We start from the raw sequence: 19,858 nt of genomic DNA on the forward strand, positions 1-19,858 counted from the left end.
AACAAAATTGGGAAAATTACCATGCTAAAGTTTCTTGAGCTAGGATATATATATATATATATCAGTTTCGCCACTTCTCACTGGTTGCCCCCTATTTCTTGAACCTCCTTTCCACACAAGTTCATTTCGATCATCTCTTTGCCCAGCTTTAAAGCTGAGTTGAAGGCAATTTTAAGGAAGCGTTCCCTGGCATTACATAAATCACAGTTTCTTTGTCATTTTAACCTAGGTTGTTTTATTACTATTATTATTATTATTAAACTTTATTTATACAGCGCTGTACATAGAATAAAATAAAATGGAACTGCCATGGAATTCTGGGAATTGTAGCTTTTAGGCGATAAGTTTGTGTCGACTGCAGACATACTGCAGAAATAACCCAGTTTGAGACCGCTTTAACTGCCCTTGCTCAGTGCTAGGGGATTCTGGGAACTGTAGTTCTGTGAAACACTTGGCCTTCTCTGTCAGAGAGCTCTGGGGCCACAATAAACTACAATTCCCAGGATTCCCTTGGACTGAGCCAGGGCAGTTAAAATGGTGTCAAACTGCATTAATTCTGCAGTACGGATTATGCAGCCCACATCCGGGTCTTGACGCTTTAGTCTTCCTCTGAGCCTCAGACTAAAGACCCGGATGCAGGCTGCCTCTGAGGCAACCCGAAGCACTAGAACTGCCAACACACTGTATGTACGTTTCTGACGGGTCTTCCCATTGGTCGGAGCAAAGAGAGTTCCTATTGGTTGATCGTCTCACGCTGTGCTCGCTCTGATTGGTCAGTGGGGCTGCCCGACGGTGGGCGGAAGTAGCAGAGTGAGTGGGATTGCAGCATGAGCAGCAACATGGCGGCCGAGGGAGCGGATGCGCTGGAGCTCTTCGTCAGCCTGGGGCTGAGCGAGAGCAAAGCTCGCGAGACCCTCCGGAACGAGGCCCTCACCGCGTTGCTGCGCGAGGCAGCCCTGCAGGTCGGAACGGCTGCCCCCCCATTGCTTTTAATGCAGTGAACCCCTCAACCTGTGCCCTTTAAGAGAATTTTGGACTACATCTCCCAGAAGCCTCAGCCATGTTGGCCAATAGCGTTGGATTCTGGGAGATGAAGTCCAACATCCCCTTAATAAAGAGCACAAGTCATCTGTCACTGTTTCCATTGCTCACTCTCTGCTTGCCTTATGGAGCGAACCCTGCATTCCTATTCAGGCTGCACCCACACTGCGTTAATAACAATCCACATTTGACACTGCTTTAACTGTCATGGCCCCATCCTATGGAATTATGGGAACTGTGGTTTGTTGTGGCACCAAAGCTCTCTTGACAGAGGGGGCAAAATGTGTTTTGAAGTGTGTTGAGTGTTAAAACCAGCCACTGTGAAGGTCAGCCTGCTTCCCAGTTTTAAAACAGTTGTCATAAAAGTTAGGCCAGTAGGAGTATCTCTGCTGGTGTATTACAACTGATATTTCATTGCAGATGGTTGCTCTCCAAACAATAGTTGCTTTAAAGAACAAGCAAAGTGAGAACAGAGGCAGCTGGTTTTGATCTTGTGTCATGTTTTAATTATTGGACAGAATGAAATAACTGGGGAGGTAAACCTTTTGGATGTGAGTGGGGTGAGGTGGGGTTGGTATGTACCTAAGGAGGGTGTAACTCTTCCTTCTATTCTTAGAGAGCAGGTTGTTTAAATTATACTTATCCCAAATAAACAAGATTAACCCATATTGCAGCACAGAGATGTTTCATGGGGTTTAAATAACTGCTTTCTGGTCCATAGCTTGCTTACTGTTGCTTAAGAAAGAAAGGTCGTTTTGTAGGAACCTCTTGCCACATCTTTCTGACATCTTTAGAGCAGATTATAGCATCATCTGTTACTTCAAAGTGGCTTTTAACTCTCCCATTGATTTCTTTTCCTTGTTCAGGCACGAAGAATTCTTGGTCCATCATTTGACAAGACATTGGGCACTTTATTATATAATGTGGCCTCCCGGCTTAAAGACCCAAAGCATCTTGGCTTCCTCGTGGAGTACATTGCTACCAAGAAAATTGTTACAGATCTACAGATCAATGGTATATGATTGTTCTCTGCTCTTTGCTTTCATCCTTGTATTTGTAGAATTCTCCCTTAATCTGAGTATTTATATATTTGTTTATTATATTTATATTCTACCTCTCCTCCAATAAGCTTGTAGCATCCTTTTCTTCCACCTCCTCCTCCTTTCATAAAATGTCTTTTTTAGATAGGTTAGACTGAGAATGATTGGTCCACTATCACTATTGGCTGAATGGGGATGTAGGCTTCCATCCAAGGACTTCATTGGGGAAATATCCCAAATCCAAGTCCAGCACTGTAATCACCATACCATACCCTTTTGTTGAGCAGAGAAACTCCTACCTATACCATTGCTAGAAGTGTAAAATCTTGCAAAGACCACAGGAACAGGTCGGAGAAATAGGGCCAGTGCAGACGTAGCGTGATATTTAAGGCAGTGGGATGAACAAGGATGAACCCTGATTTTGTGGCTTAGGCGCGGGTGTAGTGCCAGCAAGATGACTAGCCCAGTTCATCTTGGCTTCCTGAGAGAGTTGGGAAGCTCCATTTTGGAGCATCTGAGAACACTGCATGCTCTGGGCTTCCATAGAGTTGTGGAAGGTAGCTAGAAGAAAGCTTCTATCTTTGTTCCCCACTCTCTGGTGGGATCCTTTGTGCATGAATTTGAATACTAAACCTAAACTCTCTCCAGAAGCCAAGATAAGTATATTGAGACTGTCAAACTTTGGCCACATCATGAGGAAAAATGAACTATCAGAAAAGACAATGATGCTAGAAAAGATGGAAGGGAGAAGAAAGAGAGGAAGACCATGTGCCAGATGGTTAGACTCAATTAAAGAGACCACAGGTCTGGGCCTGCAGGACCTGAGTGGAGAGGTAGAGGACAGAGAGTCTTGGAGACGTCTCATCCACAGAGTTGCCATGAGGTGAAGTCAGCGCTAGGGCAGTTAACAACCACATAACTTTAGAAGGTTGATTAAGCTGAGCGATAGTGACTGGTTTTGCCTTGGACAAGCCGACAAACTTTATGTCTGAATGACAGGATTTAAACCAGAGTGCTCCCGACCTAATCCAGTGCTCTAATTGCAATGCCACAATCCACCTGTCTTTTTTATTATTTGTAGCTGCTCTGGAGTACATTAAAAGCCACCCTGTGGACACCATTGATCCAGCAGACTTTGACCGAGCATGTGGTGTTGGTGTGATTGTAACACCAGAGCAGATAGAAGAGGCGGTGAGTATGAGCCTTAGATAGGGGCAAAATGGCACAATGGCTACTTTTGGCTTTTACCTTTTTGGACTGAAGGGAACATGCTAACTGCATGATTTTGGGAGTTGTAGTTCAAGCAAGTAATCTCATGGACACTTGGGGCTGGGCAAGTAATATTTGCTGGATTATCCATGCCTCTGATGTGCCTGTTTCTAGATAGTTCATTCATGTATAAAACTACATGTCACTTCCCTCAACAAAAAGAGCCTCAGAATAATATATGCACAAAGGATAGACAATCCATAGCCAGTATAAGAAATAAAACAAAGTCCATGTAGATCACAAACAGCAGGTGATGATAAACAAAGATAAACAAGCACAATAAAAACATAATCTAACAAGAATTCAGTCCTAGAAGTGCTAGTAATGCACAGATACACCAAATACAGGTTGACCATCCCAAACAGAAATCCAGAAACCTCAAAAAATTGAAACTTTTTGCCACCAACCACCTACTTCTGTTTTTGAAATGGCAGCTGCATACTCCTGCTCATTGGTCTCTCAGATCCTCATTCGCTCTCCAGCCTCACATCTCATACACAACACAAGTAGCAAATGAACAAGGCTGGAGAGAGACGAATGAGCAGGAGTGATGCAGCCGCCACCTTGAAGATGGAACAGTCTGGCTGATGGCAAAAAGATGCAAGGCTGGAGAGAGACTGTGAAATGGCAGGAATCCATGTGTAGTGTTTAGTGCAAATCCATGCCTCTTGCCATTTCACAGAGCCTCACGTCTCTCTCCAGCCTCACAAATATAGTACAAATACATGCTATGCTACTTGTGCATTCTAAAAAAGGCTCAGCTCATGGCCCCAAGCATTTCAGGTCCCAAACATTTTGGATAAGGGATGCTCAACCTGTATTATCCCCATCACACTATCAATCCATGTCTCTGGCCATAACATATGACCAAATGCTTGGTGCAATAAATAGTCTTACCTGCCACTGAAAAGGTGGCATTTCTGGTGGCAGAGGAACTTCCTTGGGAAGAATGCGCCATCAAAATGGAGCTGCTAAGGTCCCTTCCCAAATTTTCCACCCCACATCTCTGTTTTTCTCCCAACTATTTTCCTTTTGTTATGTCAGAATTTCTCCACTTTGTCTTTAGGTGGAAGCTGCCATCAGCAAACACCGAAGTCAGCTCCTTTCAGAGCGTTATCGCTTTAACATGGGCCTTCTGATGGGTGAGTTCTCGATTTGTTTTGAAAGGATTTCACTCTGTTTCCACTGTAGGGTATTTCCTTATTGCAGGTTGTAGTATACTTATTTTGTAACTTGGCCTTTTACATTGTTTCAAGTTCCCACATACTTCTCTCTTTCCCCTTCCTTTGCACACATCACCAAAGACCCTCTAGCTGTTGGTGGGAACCTCATTCAAGGTAGGACTTAGTGGGAACAGAGGTACAGAAGAAGGTACTGGAATAGAAGACCAAAGATCTGTTCCAAGGATGAAAAAATGTGTGGCCCTCCAGATGTTAAGAGTGCAACACACCATTCACTGTGCTGGTTAGGACTGATTTACAGTCCAATGGCAACATCATGGAGCCAGCATGGTGCAGTGATTTGAGAGTTGGACTATAACCCTGGAAACTAGGGTTCAAATCCTGGCTCAGCCATGTAAACCCACTGTGGTGACCTTGGGCAAGTCACACTCTCTCAGCCTCAGAGGATGGTATTGGCAAGTCCCCTCTGAAAAAACCTGCCAAGAAAACCCCATGATAGGTTCATCTTAGGGTCGCCATAAGTTGGAAACAACTTGAAGGCACACAACAATAACAACATCCAGAGGTCCTTTGTTTCCCATCTCTAATATAATCCAGCACTCTGTTTTGCAGAGTGGCCCATAGGGTGCTTTCAGAATGCCAACAGCAGAGCTTGAGGATAATAGTTCTCCTCTACTCCTATGCTCCTAGGAACAAGTCCTGGATATCACTGTTGCTGTTGTTAACTGCCCTTGAATTTATCTCAATGCATGGTGACCCTGTGCTCTGCTCAGGTCCTGCAGGCTCAGACCTGTGGCCTCTTTGATTGAGTCCATCCATCTGACCTGTAGTCTCCCTCTTTTTCTGCCTTATCTAGCAATATTGTTTTTTCTAATGATTCATGCCCTCTCATGATGGGCCAAAATACTACAGCTTCAATTTAGTCATCCTGGCCACTAGGGATAGTTTGGGCTTGTTCTGTTCAAGAACACATTCATATGAAGAATATCATACTGCTTCTGAATCTGGAAGTTATGTGAAGCTATCTTAACTACTAACTATTGCTAGGTTTATATTTCTTGAGTTTGTCAACTGCCCCTTTAAAGCCATCTGTACTAGTGAGCATTGGCAGTAAATTCCAGTTATGTGTATTGTGAAGAGGAACTTTCTAAAGGAGTAACTGTTGATCTGTTGCAGCAAAAATCACAGAGTCATATAACACCTTAAGGACTAATACAGTGTACCCACGTCATACATAGGCGCATTATATGCTACATCTTCCGGCGCCATGCACAGGAAGAAACAAGGGCACACGCGCTGCCATGAGCACAAGCCCCATTAGTTGTAATAGGGCCCGAGCATACGCGTTTTTTGTTTTACGCGGGGGTGGGGTCAGGAATGGATCCCCCACGTAAATCAAGGATGCACTATATGTTTATTGGAGCTTGAGTTTTCATGGATTGGTACCCATGTCTTTAGATATATAAAGCATTATCCACAATTTCATTCATACACAATATGCATGTTGCGGGCAGAATTATAAACAGAGCAGAAGGAAATTAAATGCAACAGAACTTTCTTATCTGAACTTTCTTTTCTTGAGTAGAGTTAATTCTGTTCAGTTGATGCTCTCCCATTTCGCTCAAGCCCATCATATTTGGGAATGGTTATTGCAAACATTACACTGTAAGATGTTGTATACCAACATATTGTAGTAATTTCAGGGACTCCTAGAGACTTAATTATGCTATATACTTTCTGTGATTACCCTGTGAACCAGGGATTCACAGTGTGCAGCTAAGAAAGGAATCAAGTGTTGGTGACCCTTTGTCTTATTCTGTTCCAAGCAGACTTCATAGACATAGAAACACTTTGTTATAGACAGAGGCCAAACTTCGGCAGCCCTGGTTATTTGCACCATTCTGGATTACTGAGTTGATGTTTATCCTTCCCAAGAATCAGTCAGACACATCCGATGAAGTCAGCACAGGCAAGAATTACCGTCTATTTTGTTTTTGTCTTTTGCAGGAGAAACACGAAGTAAGCTGAAGTGGGCTGATGGGAAAATCATCAAGAATGAGGTTGACCTACAGGTATGGCAGGAGCCTGCTGAAATGGGGAACTTTTGGGAATTGGTGGGATTTGGCATGATCACTGTGGCAGGATTTAAATATTCATTTTTTTGTTTGATACATTCATCTCCTACCCTTCTTCTAGTGACTCCAAGCTGAAGTCTCTGGCTTTTCTTCTCTCTCACTTTATCCTCCCAACAGCCTTGATAGGTAGATCAGTCTGAGGTGTGAGTGGCTCAAGATCACTTAGTGACTTGAACTTGAATTTTCTGATACTGAAACCACAGCAAAATAATCTTGAGTGTGGAATTTAAATAGGAAACTGCCTTATACCAAATCAGATCATTGCTCCATCTTGCCTAGTGTTGGCAGTAGCTCTCCATGGTCTCAGACAAATATGGCTCTTTCCCATTAGCTGCTAGCTGATTTTTCTAATTGCACTCAGTCTTTAAACTCACTGGGCCAGTTACAATCTGTTAGCATAACCTACATCACATGGCTGTGGTGAGGATAAATCAGGGTGTAGACAGAGCCATCTACATCACTAAGCTCCTCTGGAGAAAGGGTGAATTAAAAACACACATAGATGCTGCTCTTACAGGATTAGTAGAGTGTGCAGTTTAAAATCCTTGAATGGAACTCTGTGACCCTTGTACATTATATCAGTCAAGCCCATTTGGATATATTGTAACTATTTTCTATAATTTTGTGGAATTCAAGGTGAAGGTCAAGATGTGAAATCTCCACTTTCTGACCTCTTGAAGTCCTGCTAAGGGGAGGATGGTTCAGCTTCCTGCCATAAAGAGCTATGGGGGGAGGGGGTCTTCACTGCCAGTTCTGGCGTGGAAATGTGCTCATTTCCATTGAGCTTCCTCCTGTTGTCTGCCAAAGTTATTGCTATAGTTGGGCAAAACTCAATGCAGTCGGATCTTGCCAACTGCGGACTTGTCATCTGTGGATTTGAGCATATGCAGATGGCTCTGCCCCACTGTCCCCAATGGCAGCTTGTGCACATGACCATCCTATCACAGCCATGCTCGTGGCATACCGCCACTAAAACCAATGGGACTTGAGGTCCTATGGCTTTTGGCATCCGCGTGTGTGTGTGTGTCTGTCTGAAATGGAAACCCCGCAGATACGAAGGGTGAACTGTATGTGAGGGACTATCTCTCCCTACATATTCTCTGCCCAAAGACTGAGGCTTGTATTTTATTATGTATGCAACCATATTTTTCTGATGAACTTATAGTCATTAAAAAGCCTTGTTGGCTTGCAATATGTAGAACTCTGAGCAAAACAAAAGACAAAAACAAAACACACGGTAATTCTTATAGAACGCTGAGCAAAACGAAGGCTTAAATTTGTACTGTCCAAGCCACCAACCCTTGACTGAGTCTACATTTAAATGATTCCTTTCATTTGTCCAGTGTACTGAATTTAAGGGAAAAATCCTTTCAACATTTGAATTGTGTCCTCAGGCAACCCATTGCCTAACACATTTGCTGTCCTTTTCCTCAATGAGAAACAAATGTGTCCTGAGCTTTGAGGACAAGCCTTATCTGCTGGTGGTCCTAGGAAAAAAGAACTTTAGAAGGATCCATCTTATCCCCTTATTTGCAGCAAGGATAGGCTGCCAAGTAAACAAATTTCTGGAAGGAGAACAGCAAATTTGGTGTTACTCAGTGGGCTTCTTAGCCATGCTCACAATGGAGGACATTTTGAAATTCTTCCTAGACAGAAGGTTGAAATGTAAGACATGTCCTGGAAAAGATTGGCGCCTGGTCACTCTGGGAAAGCATTGTTTATGTTAGAGCCAGGACTCCATGTATTGACTCAAGAAAGGCAACTGCAGCACCAGCAATTGGAGATGCAAATGCATAAGGCTGTGCAGACTAGGATGATGCTGAGCCTATGCAGTTTGCTATAAGGAGATGCAGTTCAAAATAGAAACTGTGGAATTTTTGATTGGAGGAGGTTATCTTAGAGAGCTGGATCAAATCCAGAGTGCCATTCCAGGTAGTTCCCCCTGTGCTGACTTGATTTCCCTTGTTTCCCCTGCAGGTTCTACACTTGCTGGGCCCAAAGACAGAAGCTGATCTGGAAAAGAAAGCTAAGGTAACATTGCTTGCAATCTTCTCAGCCCTTTTTACTTGTAGAAGTACATTTGTGGTTTATGATCTGTGTGTGCTGTTAAGAGGGCAGAGCTTTCTTCCTAAATTTACAGTTCTTATTAGTCAAAGGGCAGAAACTTTAGACCCTCCAGGTGTTTTAGACTTTAAATCCTACAAGCCTCAGCTAACATGGGCCTGTTACAGACAGCCAAAATAAAGCTGCTTCGAGTCACAGTGGAGGTATGGTGTTTCAATGATGCATGTGTCCTAAGAGTCCAGAAGTTGCACCAAAGCCACGCTCCAGCCCTAAGGACTGGAGCGTGGCTTTGGTGTGGCTTCTGGACTCTTAGGACGCATGCATCATTGAAACACCATACTTCCACTGTGACTCGAAGCAGCTTTATTTTGGCTGTCTGTAACAGGCCATGGTCAATAATAAGGGGCTATGGTTATGGGAGTGGTTGTTGTAGGGATGTTCAAATCATACCCAGTATGCTATGTATGGGTAAAGATAAGTTTGTTATAGTGTTGATTCATTGTGTGCAAAGGCCAATGAGCCATTTTTCCTACGTGCTCCAATACCTCAGAACATCTTTCCCTTTTGTTTAGTCTGCCTGGTCCTGTGTCTGGACATGGAATGTTGAAAGCTGTAATTCTCATTGTATGTCATAAGCCTGAGACACCAAATACCATAACTTGTCTTAGGAACTTGGTTTTCTAAAACAAAGGCTGAGAATCTGTGCTTGAAATAATTTCAGCCGGTGTGTCTTTTTACTTTGGTCTGAACACCCCTCTACAGTTTTACTCTTTTTTTATTTTTTATGATTAATCATTATTTCTTTTCCAATTAAAATTTGTTCTTGAATAATTCTGCAATATGTAAAAATTACCCCAAGGTAGGAGAACATTTTTTGAAATATTAAAAATTGCCTCAAGCAACAGCCTTGTTAAACTGTACAGTCTGATATTGTACAAAGATATTCTGTCTTTAGCATATCTATTTCTGAAGTTATTAATACTGTTTGTTACGTAGCCAAAATGCTGCAACCCTACTACTAGAGAAAAGTATTAGTAGGTTTTCTAGAAATCCAAAAGTTCACAGAAGCAGAAGTCTAGAAATTCCTAGCACAACATGGAGTGGACACACACAATGGCTGTGGAGCACTACCTTATTGTTGGGTCAGAAGATGAGAAGGCTTCATGAAACAAGACAAAGATGGTCAGATGCCAAGCTGTTTTGTCTGTTCACTAGGGCCCTGAGATATGCACCAACCAAATCTCAATACAAAAGTCATACACTTAGAATTAAAGAGTTCTGAGCCTAGGAACTGAACAGAGCACCACAACTGAACAGAGCCTACAGCCCTTCTGTACAGAAATCAACACCAAGGACAGTATCACATTACACTGCTATAGCTTTATTATTCAACTTTAACTGCTATGGCTGCCTCCTGTGGAATTCTAGGGTTTAGTGAGGCCTAAGAGCTCTCTGACAGAATTGTAAATGCCCTTCCCTATACTGCAAATTCCAGAATTCCATAGAATGTTGCCATATCAGTAAATGTGGAATAATAGCAGTCTAACAGCGTAGTGTGATATTTTTGTTCCACAAAGTTCTTTTCATCTCAGCAATATAATTTAAGATGGGAAAGAAACTATTTTGTTGCTGCCATTGTCTCTCAGAGAACTAACAGAGTTGCCAAGAGAATTGCCAGTAGATTCAGGTCTGTCTTCTCCTCCTCCCATGTAAGGGCCATGGCTTACTGAGCAGAACAGTGAGCAGGAGTATCCCACATTGTAATATTTCTTCTGGTTGCTTTCATAGTTTATCTGTCAAAAGCATAGCCAGGAGTATGTTTTCTGCATGTGTTGGTCATATAGTAAAATTGAATAAGATCCAAAATCCACAGAATAGAGATATGTTTATTGACCAACCAAAGTGTACAAAATACACGATGGAAGGTTTCAAAGCTCAACTGGTTTCTCCATCAGGCTAAGGTACTAAAAATCAAACAGGAGAAAGAAAGAAAAATAACAATGTTGGAGTCATATGCCTACATTTTATCAAGAAATTGTTATAGTTATTCTCAGTTTAGATGGTACAGAGGGATATCCATGAAGGCAGAGGTCTTTACTCCTTCTTGGGAAGTAAAATTTAAAGTCTGTTAGTTTATCCCTAGAAAATGTAGTGGGTTGAGTGTTGAACTGTGACTGACGATCAGAGTTTGACTCCTGGCTCTGCCATGTAAACTTACTGGGTGACCTTGGGTAAGTCACACTCTCTCAGCCTCAGAAAATAGCAATAGCAAACTCCTGCTGAAGAAACTTCCAAGAAAACACCATGATACTGTCACCTTTGGGTCACCATAAGTTGAAAATGACTTGAAAGCAGATAACAACAAAGCTTATCCCTACTGATCCAGGACTGGCCATATGAGGTCAGTAGAGAGTGCTCAAGACTGTCAACAGCAGTGTTGCCAATTTCGCAACTTTCACGCGAAAACGAGGACTTTTCAGAGCTTTTCGTGTGATTTTCGCGCCTGGCTCTATTTCAGTGCCTTTTCCGTGACTTTGGCCCATTTCAGCTCCAGCCTGCTGCAGAGCAACCAACCCTTTGGAGTGTAACAGTTTTCAGCCAATTAGAGAGAGGGCTGGAGAAAAAACTCTCTCTCTCTCTCTCTCTCTCTCTCTCTCAATGACTCCCTCTGAGAGAGCGAGGATGGACGGAGCAAGAGCAAACCAACCAACCAACCGTTTGGAGGAATCACACTAACAGTTTTCAGCCAGAGAGAGGACAGTGATTGCCCCCCCACCCTCAGGCATTCTCATGCTCCAGGGGAAAGCAAAGTGGCTGCTGTGTGATCATGTGAATGTGATGTCCCTGAGAGTGTGTGTGTGTTAGTGATTAAATATGCCTCTGAGCATGGGCAGAGCACCTGGTCAGTTGGCACCCCTGCTGCCCTGTCTTCCAAGAATTTTGTTTTGTGGATCTCTTTTTCGTTCTCTTTTCCATTGCCATCCATACTGCAGAAATAATCCAGTTTGGCACTGCTTCTAACTGCAAGGCTCCCTGCGATGATGCGATTCTGGGCAGAACAAACCACCAAGCCCAGAATTTCATGCATGGAGCCCTGGCTGCTGGTAAAAGCAGTGTCTCAACATGTCACAACAAACTACAATTCCCAGGATTCCCTGGTTTGACAAGGGAATTGCCTCCACGCTTCCAGATCCCAGCCCCAGAGAATGAGTCTACAGGATATCAGTGTTGCCAGTTTAAGTCCACTTCTTCAGCTGCATTTGGATTTAATCATGATAATAATAATGGTGATGATGATAGAGAGATCTTGTAGCACCTTTGAGTCTCACTGAAAAAAAAGTTGGCAGCATGAGCTTTCCTAGACTTAAGCGTATTTCCTCAGATCCATGGGAACTGCAGTTCATTGTGGCACCAGAGCTCTTTCTCACAAAACTACAATTCCCAGGGTTCTCTAGCACAGCCAGGGCAGTTAAAGTGGTCTCAAACTGGATTATTTCTGCAGTATGGATTGGACCTTGAGCATTTTTAATAACGAAGGTCCAAAACACTGCAGAAATAATCCAGTTTGTGACCGCTTTAACTCTCCTGGCTCAGTGCTAGGGAATCCTGGGAATTATAGTTTGTTGTGGCACCAGAGCTCTTTTTGATAAAGAAGGCTCAATGTCTTACAAAACTACACTTCCCAGGGTTCCCTAGCACTGAGCCAGGGCAGCTAAAGCAGTCTCAAACTGGATTATTTCTGCAGTGTGTCTTGGACCCAACTCAGGCTGCATCTTCACTCCAGACTCCAGAGACAATCCAGTTTCATACCGTTTTTACTGCCATGGCCCAGTGCTATGAAATCCTGGGAATTGTAGTTTGTTGTCACACCAGAGTTTGCTGAGAGAGAAGGTTAAATGTCTCTGAAAACTAGAATTCCCAGGATTCCCTAGCACTGAGCCATGGCAATTAAAAGGGTGTCAAACTGGATTTATTTCTGCAGTGCGGTTGCATCCGAACACATTTCTATTTGGCACAAAGCTTCCTGAACCCCCTTCATGTCAAAATAAATATCTTAAAAGGACTGCAAGATTCTTTGTTTGGTTCAATGGTGATTTTGAGAGTTGAAATAAGTTACAATTATTTTTATTCAATTATGTTTACGTTTATTTGCAAAACATCCGCCATTTTAACATTATGGGAATTTTCCGGGAATTGTGACTGAATATTCCGTGTGATGTGGGGGGATTCAGCGGGTTTTGGACAAACATTTTCGGGAATTATCTTCGAGGCTTGTTGGCAACACTGGTCAACAGCATGAAAACAATGACAGTCCAAAGATCTGCCAGAGTACTGTCCTGATTGTGTGTTATTATTATTCTTTATTTATCTAGCGCTGTAGAATTGCATTGTGTGTTTTTAAGTGTGAGCGATACAGACAGAGGGAATACTTGGTGGGTAGCATTCCTTGCTAGGAGATAACTGCATGCAGTGCTCCTGAATGAAGAACCACCTCCTTGGAGTATAGATCCAGTGGTAGCCATGTTAATCATAATAGCTTTAGTGAGCCAATAAAATAAGCACAAAAATCTCTGTACAAGCCTTTGAAGCAGTAGGTTTCATTGCATGTATGTTTCAAAAAGCGGAAGGAGAAAACAGTGAGGGGAATGGTGATCTAAGAGCCCACTGATCTGCATGTTGCCTTGAGGAGGGAGAAAGAACAAGCTATCAAATTAGGATTATGGGGTTATGTCCTCATGGCTCCTGGGCTTGGGAACAGGAAAGCTAAGAAAGGTGAAAGATTGGTTCTCCACTTTGAGTGTTTAATTAATTCATTTTAATTGATATCTCACCATTCTATCAACAGGGGAAACAAGCCAGCTCACAATATGAATTAAAACCAATGACAGTTAAAACCATGGGGCATCTCTGTAACGTCAGGGCTGGATATGAATTTAAGCATTGGATCAAACAAAGCATGTCAACAGAAGCTAATCTTGGTTGCTTTCACCTTCCCTGAGAGTCCTGCAAGAAAACTGGCCTAATATTGTCTCTAACTATAATAAAGGGAACCAGTTCACCTGGCATGTTGCTGGTCAAGGCTGGGGAAAAATGGCCAGCAGTGTACAGAGAGCATGGTACCCATTAGGGCATAGACCAAATGTAAAGCTAAGTATTGCTTAACTTCTAAGAATAGAGATTCTGAGGCTTGAGCCTCTCTGGGAATCACATTCTCTCACCTGGAATAATGACTGTTCCTGCCAGTTCCTTCTCCTTTAACCAATAGCCCATGAAGCTTTTCCCATACTTTATTTTTGTGAAAGAAAAAGAGCTTAACCTCATATATTTTCATGTTGTGGGCAGGGGGTGTTGTTAAAACCTAAACTCATGTTAACTATTGAGGCTTGATTGAACCAAATAATCCTGAGTGGCTATTTCTGCTTGCTTTGTCAGGCCCCAAAGTCCCGTGCAGCAGAGCCAGACAAGAAGGGGAAGGCAGCTGTGGTAGAAAATGGTAAGGTCTTAGCTGTACTTGCTCCTGTGGTTTCTTTTCTTTGTTTTTACAAGCAAGAGGCTCTGGTAGCTAGCATCTGTCTGGCCCTGGCTTTCCCAGCTCTGCAGCTTCCCAGCATCCCCCTTCTTGAAGGACACACAGAGCTGGTGGGAGAGACTATTGGCAGCAATCCTTTTTTGCAGTTTACCATGTTGCGTGGTCTCTCTCTCTCTCTCTTTTTTTTTTTTAATTTACTGCCCTGGAAAATTCTTGTCATCTACTGGAACTTTCAAGTACTGAGCTTTGACTGAGATCTTGAGTGCCGTCTCGTGCCCCTATGAAGAACAGTTGCCACTGTACAAATTAAGTACAGCCAGCCCTCCGTTTTCGCGGGGGATCCATTCCGGACCTCCCAGCGTGAAAACGGAGACTCACACACAATGGGGCACGCCCCATTGAGGAAAATGGAGCTCGCCCCTCTGTGAATAATCAAAAACGCGGATCTCAAGTCTGCAAGAAAGGAGGGGTGACTGTACTGTATATCTGCCAAAAACATGAAGCTGTGTAGCTTTAGACAAGTAAAAAAAGTGGCTCTTAATTATTTTATTTTTTTATGTATTTGCTGTTTTTATCACCTGTTTTTCTCCATATTGAGGGGCTCCAGAGGCATAGGGGCTACAGTTTCAAACTCCAAGACGCCTGTCTGAAACACTGGAAAGTTGCTGCCATTGCCAAGGGTGGTGAACATTTTGCCTTCCATATGTTTTGGGTTGAAACTCCCATCACCCCTGTTTAGTGGTGACATTGGCTGTAGCTGATGGGAACAAAAAAAATCCAGAACATGTGGAGAACTAAAGGCTGCCCACTCTAACCATAGTTAATACTAAACTAGATTGAACGATGCTCTGACTAAATCAGGCACCCTACTCTCTGAGTAGCTCTCCCATTCAGGCATTGAGGAGATGACTTGTGTAGTAAGGCTGCATCATGTGTCGCCAGAGGCTGCAGACATTACTTTTTTGGACTGCAACTCCCAGAAACTCCCAGCTAGTGTGGCCTCTGCCCATTCTGTCTGGGGGTTTCTGGGAGGTGTAGTCCAAAGAAGTAAGTTTTCCTATCTCTTTTTCAAAGCACAACCTATTTTAGTGTATAATGCTGCTGGAGACAAGGGCTATGAGATTCCAGTCTGAGGTTTTCATTTTAGTTCTGACAATCCTCAGTATGTAGACAATTACGACATTGAAATAGTTCACAGTTTCCCATACCTTAGCTCAGACATTAATTGGAATGGAGAATACAGTCAAGAAATGAGAAAAAGACTAGGACTCAGAATGCAGCTATGAAGGAATTAGGAAAGATCCTGAAGTAGAAAGATATATAATTGAATACTAAAGTTAGGATTGTCCATAGCATTGTATTTCCCATCCAAGGTATGGTTATGAAAGCTGGACAGTGATGAAAGTAGATAGGAAGAGAATCAAATCATTTGAAATGTGGTGCTGGAGAAGAGTTCTACAGATACCGTGGACTGTTAAAAAAACAAATAAATGGTTCCTAGAGCAAATCAAGCCCGAGGAACAAAGATAACTAAACTATCATACTTTGGCCAGATCATGAGACAACATGGCTCATTAGAAAATACAATAATGCTTCATAAGGTAGTAGGCAGTAGGAAAAGAGGAAGACCACATTCCAGATGAATAGACATAATCAAGGAAGCCATGGCCCTGAGCCTTCAAGACCAGATCAAGATTTTTGTTTGATAGGGTGACTTAGAGGTCTCTCATTCATGGGGTTGCCATAAGTTGAGTCCCTATGTTGGGAGAAGGTGGAATATAAGAAAATAATAATAGTAGTAGTAGTAGTAGTAGTAATAATTTGAAATCAACTTAATGGCAGTTAGCAGCAAAGTCCCTCCCCGTTGTGAACATGGCTTTTCTGTTCTGCAGTCCCCCCCTTTTTTTTTTAAGTGATAAGGATGTTTACAAGCAAAATGACAGATGCCTGCCCTGAGGAGTTGACATGTAATTGTTGATGGCGGTGACAATAGGTTATGTGGAAAGAGCCCAATAAAAGGGAGAAGAAATTAGAGATAGACGTTGCTTCAAAGGGGGATGTTTTGAGTGTTCTGCTTCTAATTCTAACTATTCCCTGCAGGTGATGTGTACCAAGAGACAAAATCCCTCATGGAGCAGCTGAGAGGTGAAGCCCTCAAATTCCATAAGCCAGGTAAACTGTGTTAAATGTTAAATGATGTTAAATGGTCCTTACTGTTGCCTGCATTTAGATGGCATTAGATGATCTGGAGTCTATTTATCTAATTCTTCAGATTGCACAAAAGTACTTGATAGTTGATAGGAATATAAGGATTTAAAGACTTTTAAAAACGTATTTATTGGGACATTTGTATTCTGCCTATTTATGACAAGTCAAACCAGAAACATCTTACATTCAAAATATAAATTGTACCGAATGCTAAAGCAAACTGCATCATAGCGGCATTTTTTAAGATTGATTGATTGATTGATTGAATCCTAAATTGCAGGGTATTTGGAGGCCTTGCATTTCCTCTGGATGGCTTTTCATTTAACAGCTGAGTGCTGACACAGACTTTCTCTACGGGGTGCAATTTGCTTCTGACTGTGAATCCCCAATCATCATGGCCACTAGTCATGCGGGCAGAGAGATTCTGCAACTATAGTCCAAAAAGTCACTTTGTCATACCTGGGAGAGAATGGCACCATTTTGTAGTCAAGAATAGCACCATTTTAATCAGGCAGCTGAGATAGAGGTTAGCGTGAAAGGTTTCCAGTTTTGTAACTCAGATTTTTCTGGGCACAGAAGATGGATTTTAAATGCAGACAAATTTTGCAGCCATCAACTAATTTCATTTTCACTAAACCCGTATACTATGTGCTGACATGTTCCTTACTTCTGTAGGTGAGAACTACAAAACAGAAGGCTACATAATCACTCCCAACACCATGAACCTCCTGAAGCGGCATCTGGAGATCACAGGTGGACAGGTGCACTGAGAGCTGGAGTCATTTGGAGACTAGGTCCATGCAGCAGCTGGCCTCTGTAACTTGTAGTTTCTCAAACCCCATGAAACCTCATGCATATGTGAGACAGCAAAGTTGTTCTTTTTTCAAGCATAGCCCCAGTGTAGTTTGCTACTGGAACCCCATAGACAAAACACTTCTGGTTCTTTTTCTTTCTACTTTTAACATATATGTGTATGTGTGCATGCATGTGTATGTGCATGGAAGTTGAAGAAGTTACTATTTGGCCAGTAACTCAGATTTCCATGGCCATATGTTGCCTGGAGGATTCTGGGAATTGCCATCAAAAAGTAACATTTTCCTAGCTTTGCACATCTACATATATTTATTTACTAGATATAATCCAAGGGGGGTATTGACTAACACTTTTATGGCATCTTCTGCTCTAGGTACGCACACGATTTCCTCCTGAGCCCAATGGTATCCTGCATATTGGTCATGCCAAAGCAATCAATTTCAATTTCGGCTTTGCCAAGGTGAGCGATTTGAACTTGTGTATGTGTGTTAAGATTTTGTTGAGTTGTGGGCTTGAGTAAAGTGATAGCTGAGCAGAGTGGGGCAGGACTCCTCTTGTGCACCTCCAAGGCTCTTGGTAATACTCTTCCTTTTCTCAGATTTTCTTTGACAAATGGGAGGAATCCACAGTTTAGTAGAATATGTGCAGTGGGTTTCCATGGCTAAGTAGGGATTTGAAACCTGGTCAACACTCAAACCTCTACTTTGTCTCCTGAGCCTATTATTGAATTTTCTTTCCATCCAACTCATTCCTCTACACAACAATTTACATCAGTCCTGATCCCTATAACAGTGATATAGAATGTGTGGCCTTACAGATTTCTCCCAGTAGCCCTAGCCAGCAAAGTGATGAATGATGATGGGAGTTTGATTCCAACATCTGTAGGGTTGTATATTCCACACCACTGCCACAAAGCATATTGTTCTTTCATCTCCTTGCATCTCCTGTGGCTTTGGTCTGTCCCTGCTATAATGCCAGTCAATAGGTGATTGTTTCTTCTTCTTTTGTTTTAAAGCACCATTACTGTGGCAATAACATCAACAGTAAAAATATCATTATTGCAAGCCCATATTTTTAAAAAGCAGAAATATGGAAAGAGTGAAGCGGCATCTTGGCATTGTCCACACAGATGTTTTCACTGGAGGCTTGTCTGTGATGGAGCCAGCAGTGTTTGTTTTCTGTTAGAAAACAAAAGGCAACAATTGTAGGTCCAAGGATCAGTTTTCTTCCCTGCAACCAATGTGGACTGCCAGAAATGTTTTTAAAAAACCCTCCCTGAAAAAACCAACCCAGAAGAGGCCAGAAGTCCACTTCTGTTTTTTGAAAAATGATCATTTTTTGGATGTTAATGTGAGAAGGGGGGGGGGGCTATTTCAAAGGTAAATTGCTGCTTCTGGAGACCACCCAGGTTTCATCAGGAGGGGTGATGTGGCATGTGGTGGGTCTTGGGCAGAGCTTGGAAATGTTACTTTTTGACTGCAGTTCCCATAATCCCCCAACCAACATAGCCATACTAGCTGGAGGCATCTGGGAGTCACAGTCTCTCAAAACAGTGTTTCCGATGTCATGGTGTAGTGCAAGGGTGAAATTGTCCACTCTGTAAGGAATAGTTTCCAAGTGTTAAGTTGTGCCTTTCTCCCCTTATCTCTCCCCACACTCCCTTTGGTGCCATCTCTTTATTCCTCTCTCTTTCTTTGTTGTATGGAAAGGAAAGAAGGGTTCTGATTATTCTTTTCCCCCTCTCTAGGCAAATGGTGGGATTTGCTTCCTGCGCTATGATGATACAAATCCTGAAAAGGAGGAGGAGAAGTACTTTACAGCCATCCGTGACATTGTGGAATGGCTAGGTATGCACACACAGTGAGAGGAAAGTGGAGAGGCTGTGGAGTCAGAAGGTCTTGCTGGATTGGGCCCGAGGGCAGGGTGAGGGATGAGGGTTTCAGCTTTGCTGGACAGTACCCCAGCTAAGCGTGTTTTTGCACTGTGGTGTGTACCAGAGCTTAGCAAGGTTACTGTTTTGGACTACAGCTCCCAAAATCCCCCAGTCAAAATGGCCAGTGGCTATGAGAGTTGTAATCCTAGATGTACCACAGTTCTGTGAGCCACCACCTGCAGTCTGAAGTGATACAGTGCAGACATAGGTGTGTCACCATTGAGTCGAGGACGCAGCTTGCACAGGCTCTTGTTTGGACTGCAGTTATCAGAATTCCTTAGAAATTGGCCATATTGCCTGGTGGGATTCTTGCCAGTTGTAGACCAAAATAGCAACTTTTCCAAGGGGATGAGCTAACTGTGCTGGTGATGATACTTTCATCTGAACCCAGGAGATGGTACACACCACAGTGCAAAAACATGCCTAGCTGGGGAAATTGAGATGGATGGAGAAGTTGCTCCCTAGTCATATACTTGGTTATAATAGTTGGGACTGGCACAAAGATAGATTTGCTTTTTCATGACCGGACATTAATTTCCCTCAGGATATACTCCTTATGCGGTGACACATGCCTCTGACTACTTCGACCATTTGTATGCCTGGGCTGTGGATCTTATCCAGAGGTGAGAAGCATAGGAGCATCA

General features: G+C 42.7%; 1 protein-coding gene across 1 annotated transcript in view; it reads left to right on the forward strand.

The window, feature by feature from the left end:
* The first annotated feature begins 781 nt into the window (after positions 1 to 781).
* QARS1 (glutaminyl-tRNA synthetase 1) overlaps positions 782 to 19,858 on the forward strand; it is a 31,719-nt gene continuing 12,642 nt past the window's right edge. The window contains exons 1-12 of the mRNA XM_089518352.1: positions 782 to 962; positions 1,908 to 2,055; positions 3,163 to 3,272; positions 4,417 to 4,492; positions 6,539 to 6,603; positions 8,644 to 8,697; positions 14,164 to 14,224; positions 16,361 to 16,432; positions 17,144 to 17,229; positions 17,655 to 17,741; positions 19,029 to 19,128; positions 19,759 to 19,837. Of these exons, the coding sequence (XP_089374478.1) occupies positions 828 to 962; positions 1,908 to 2,055; positions 3,163 to 3,272; positions 4,417 to 4,492; positions 6,539 to 6,603; positions 8,644 to 8,697; positions 14,164 to 14,224; positions 16,361 to 16,432; positions 17,144 to 17,229; positions 17,655 to 17,741; positions 19,029 to 19,128; positions 19,759 to 19,837 (1,073 nt within the window). The 5' untranslated portion in view covers positions 782 to 827. The remainder of the gene's footprint in view (positions 963 to 1,907; positions 2,056 to 3,162; positions 3,273 to 4,416; positions 4,493 to 6,538; positions 6,604 to 8,643; positions 8,698 to 14,163; positions 14,225 to 16,360; positions 16,433 to 17,143; positions 17,230 to 17,654; positions 17,742 to 19,028; positions 19,129 to 19,758; positions 19,838 to 19,858) is intronic.

This window comes from Sceloporus occidentalis, unplaced genomic scaffold (genome assembly GCF_023333645.1).
Source record: "Sceloporus occidentalis isolate IW3139 unplaced genomic scaffold, rSceOcc1.0.p SCAF_1, whole genome shotgun sequence".
NCBI lineage: Eukaryota > Metazoa > Chordata > Lepidosauria > Squamata > Phrynosomatidae > Sceloporus > Sceloporus occidentalis.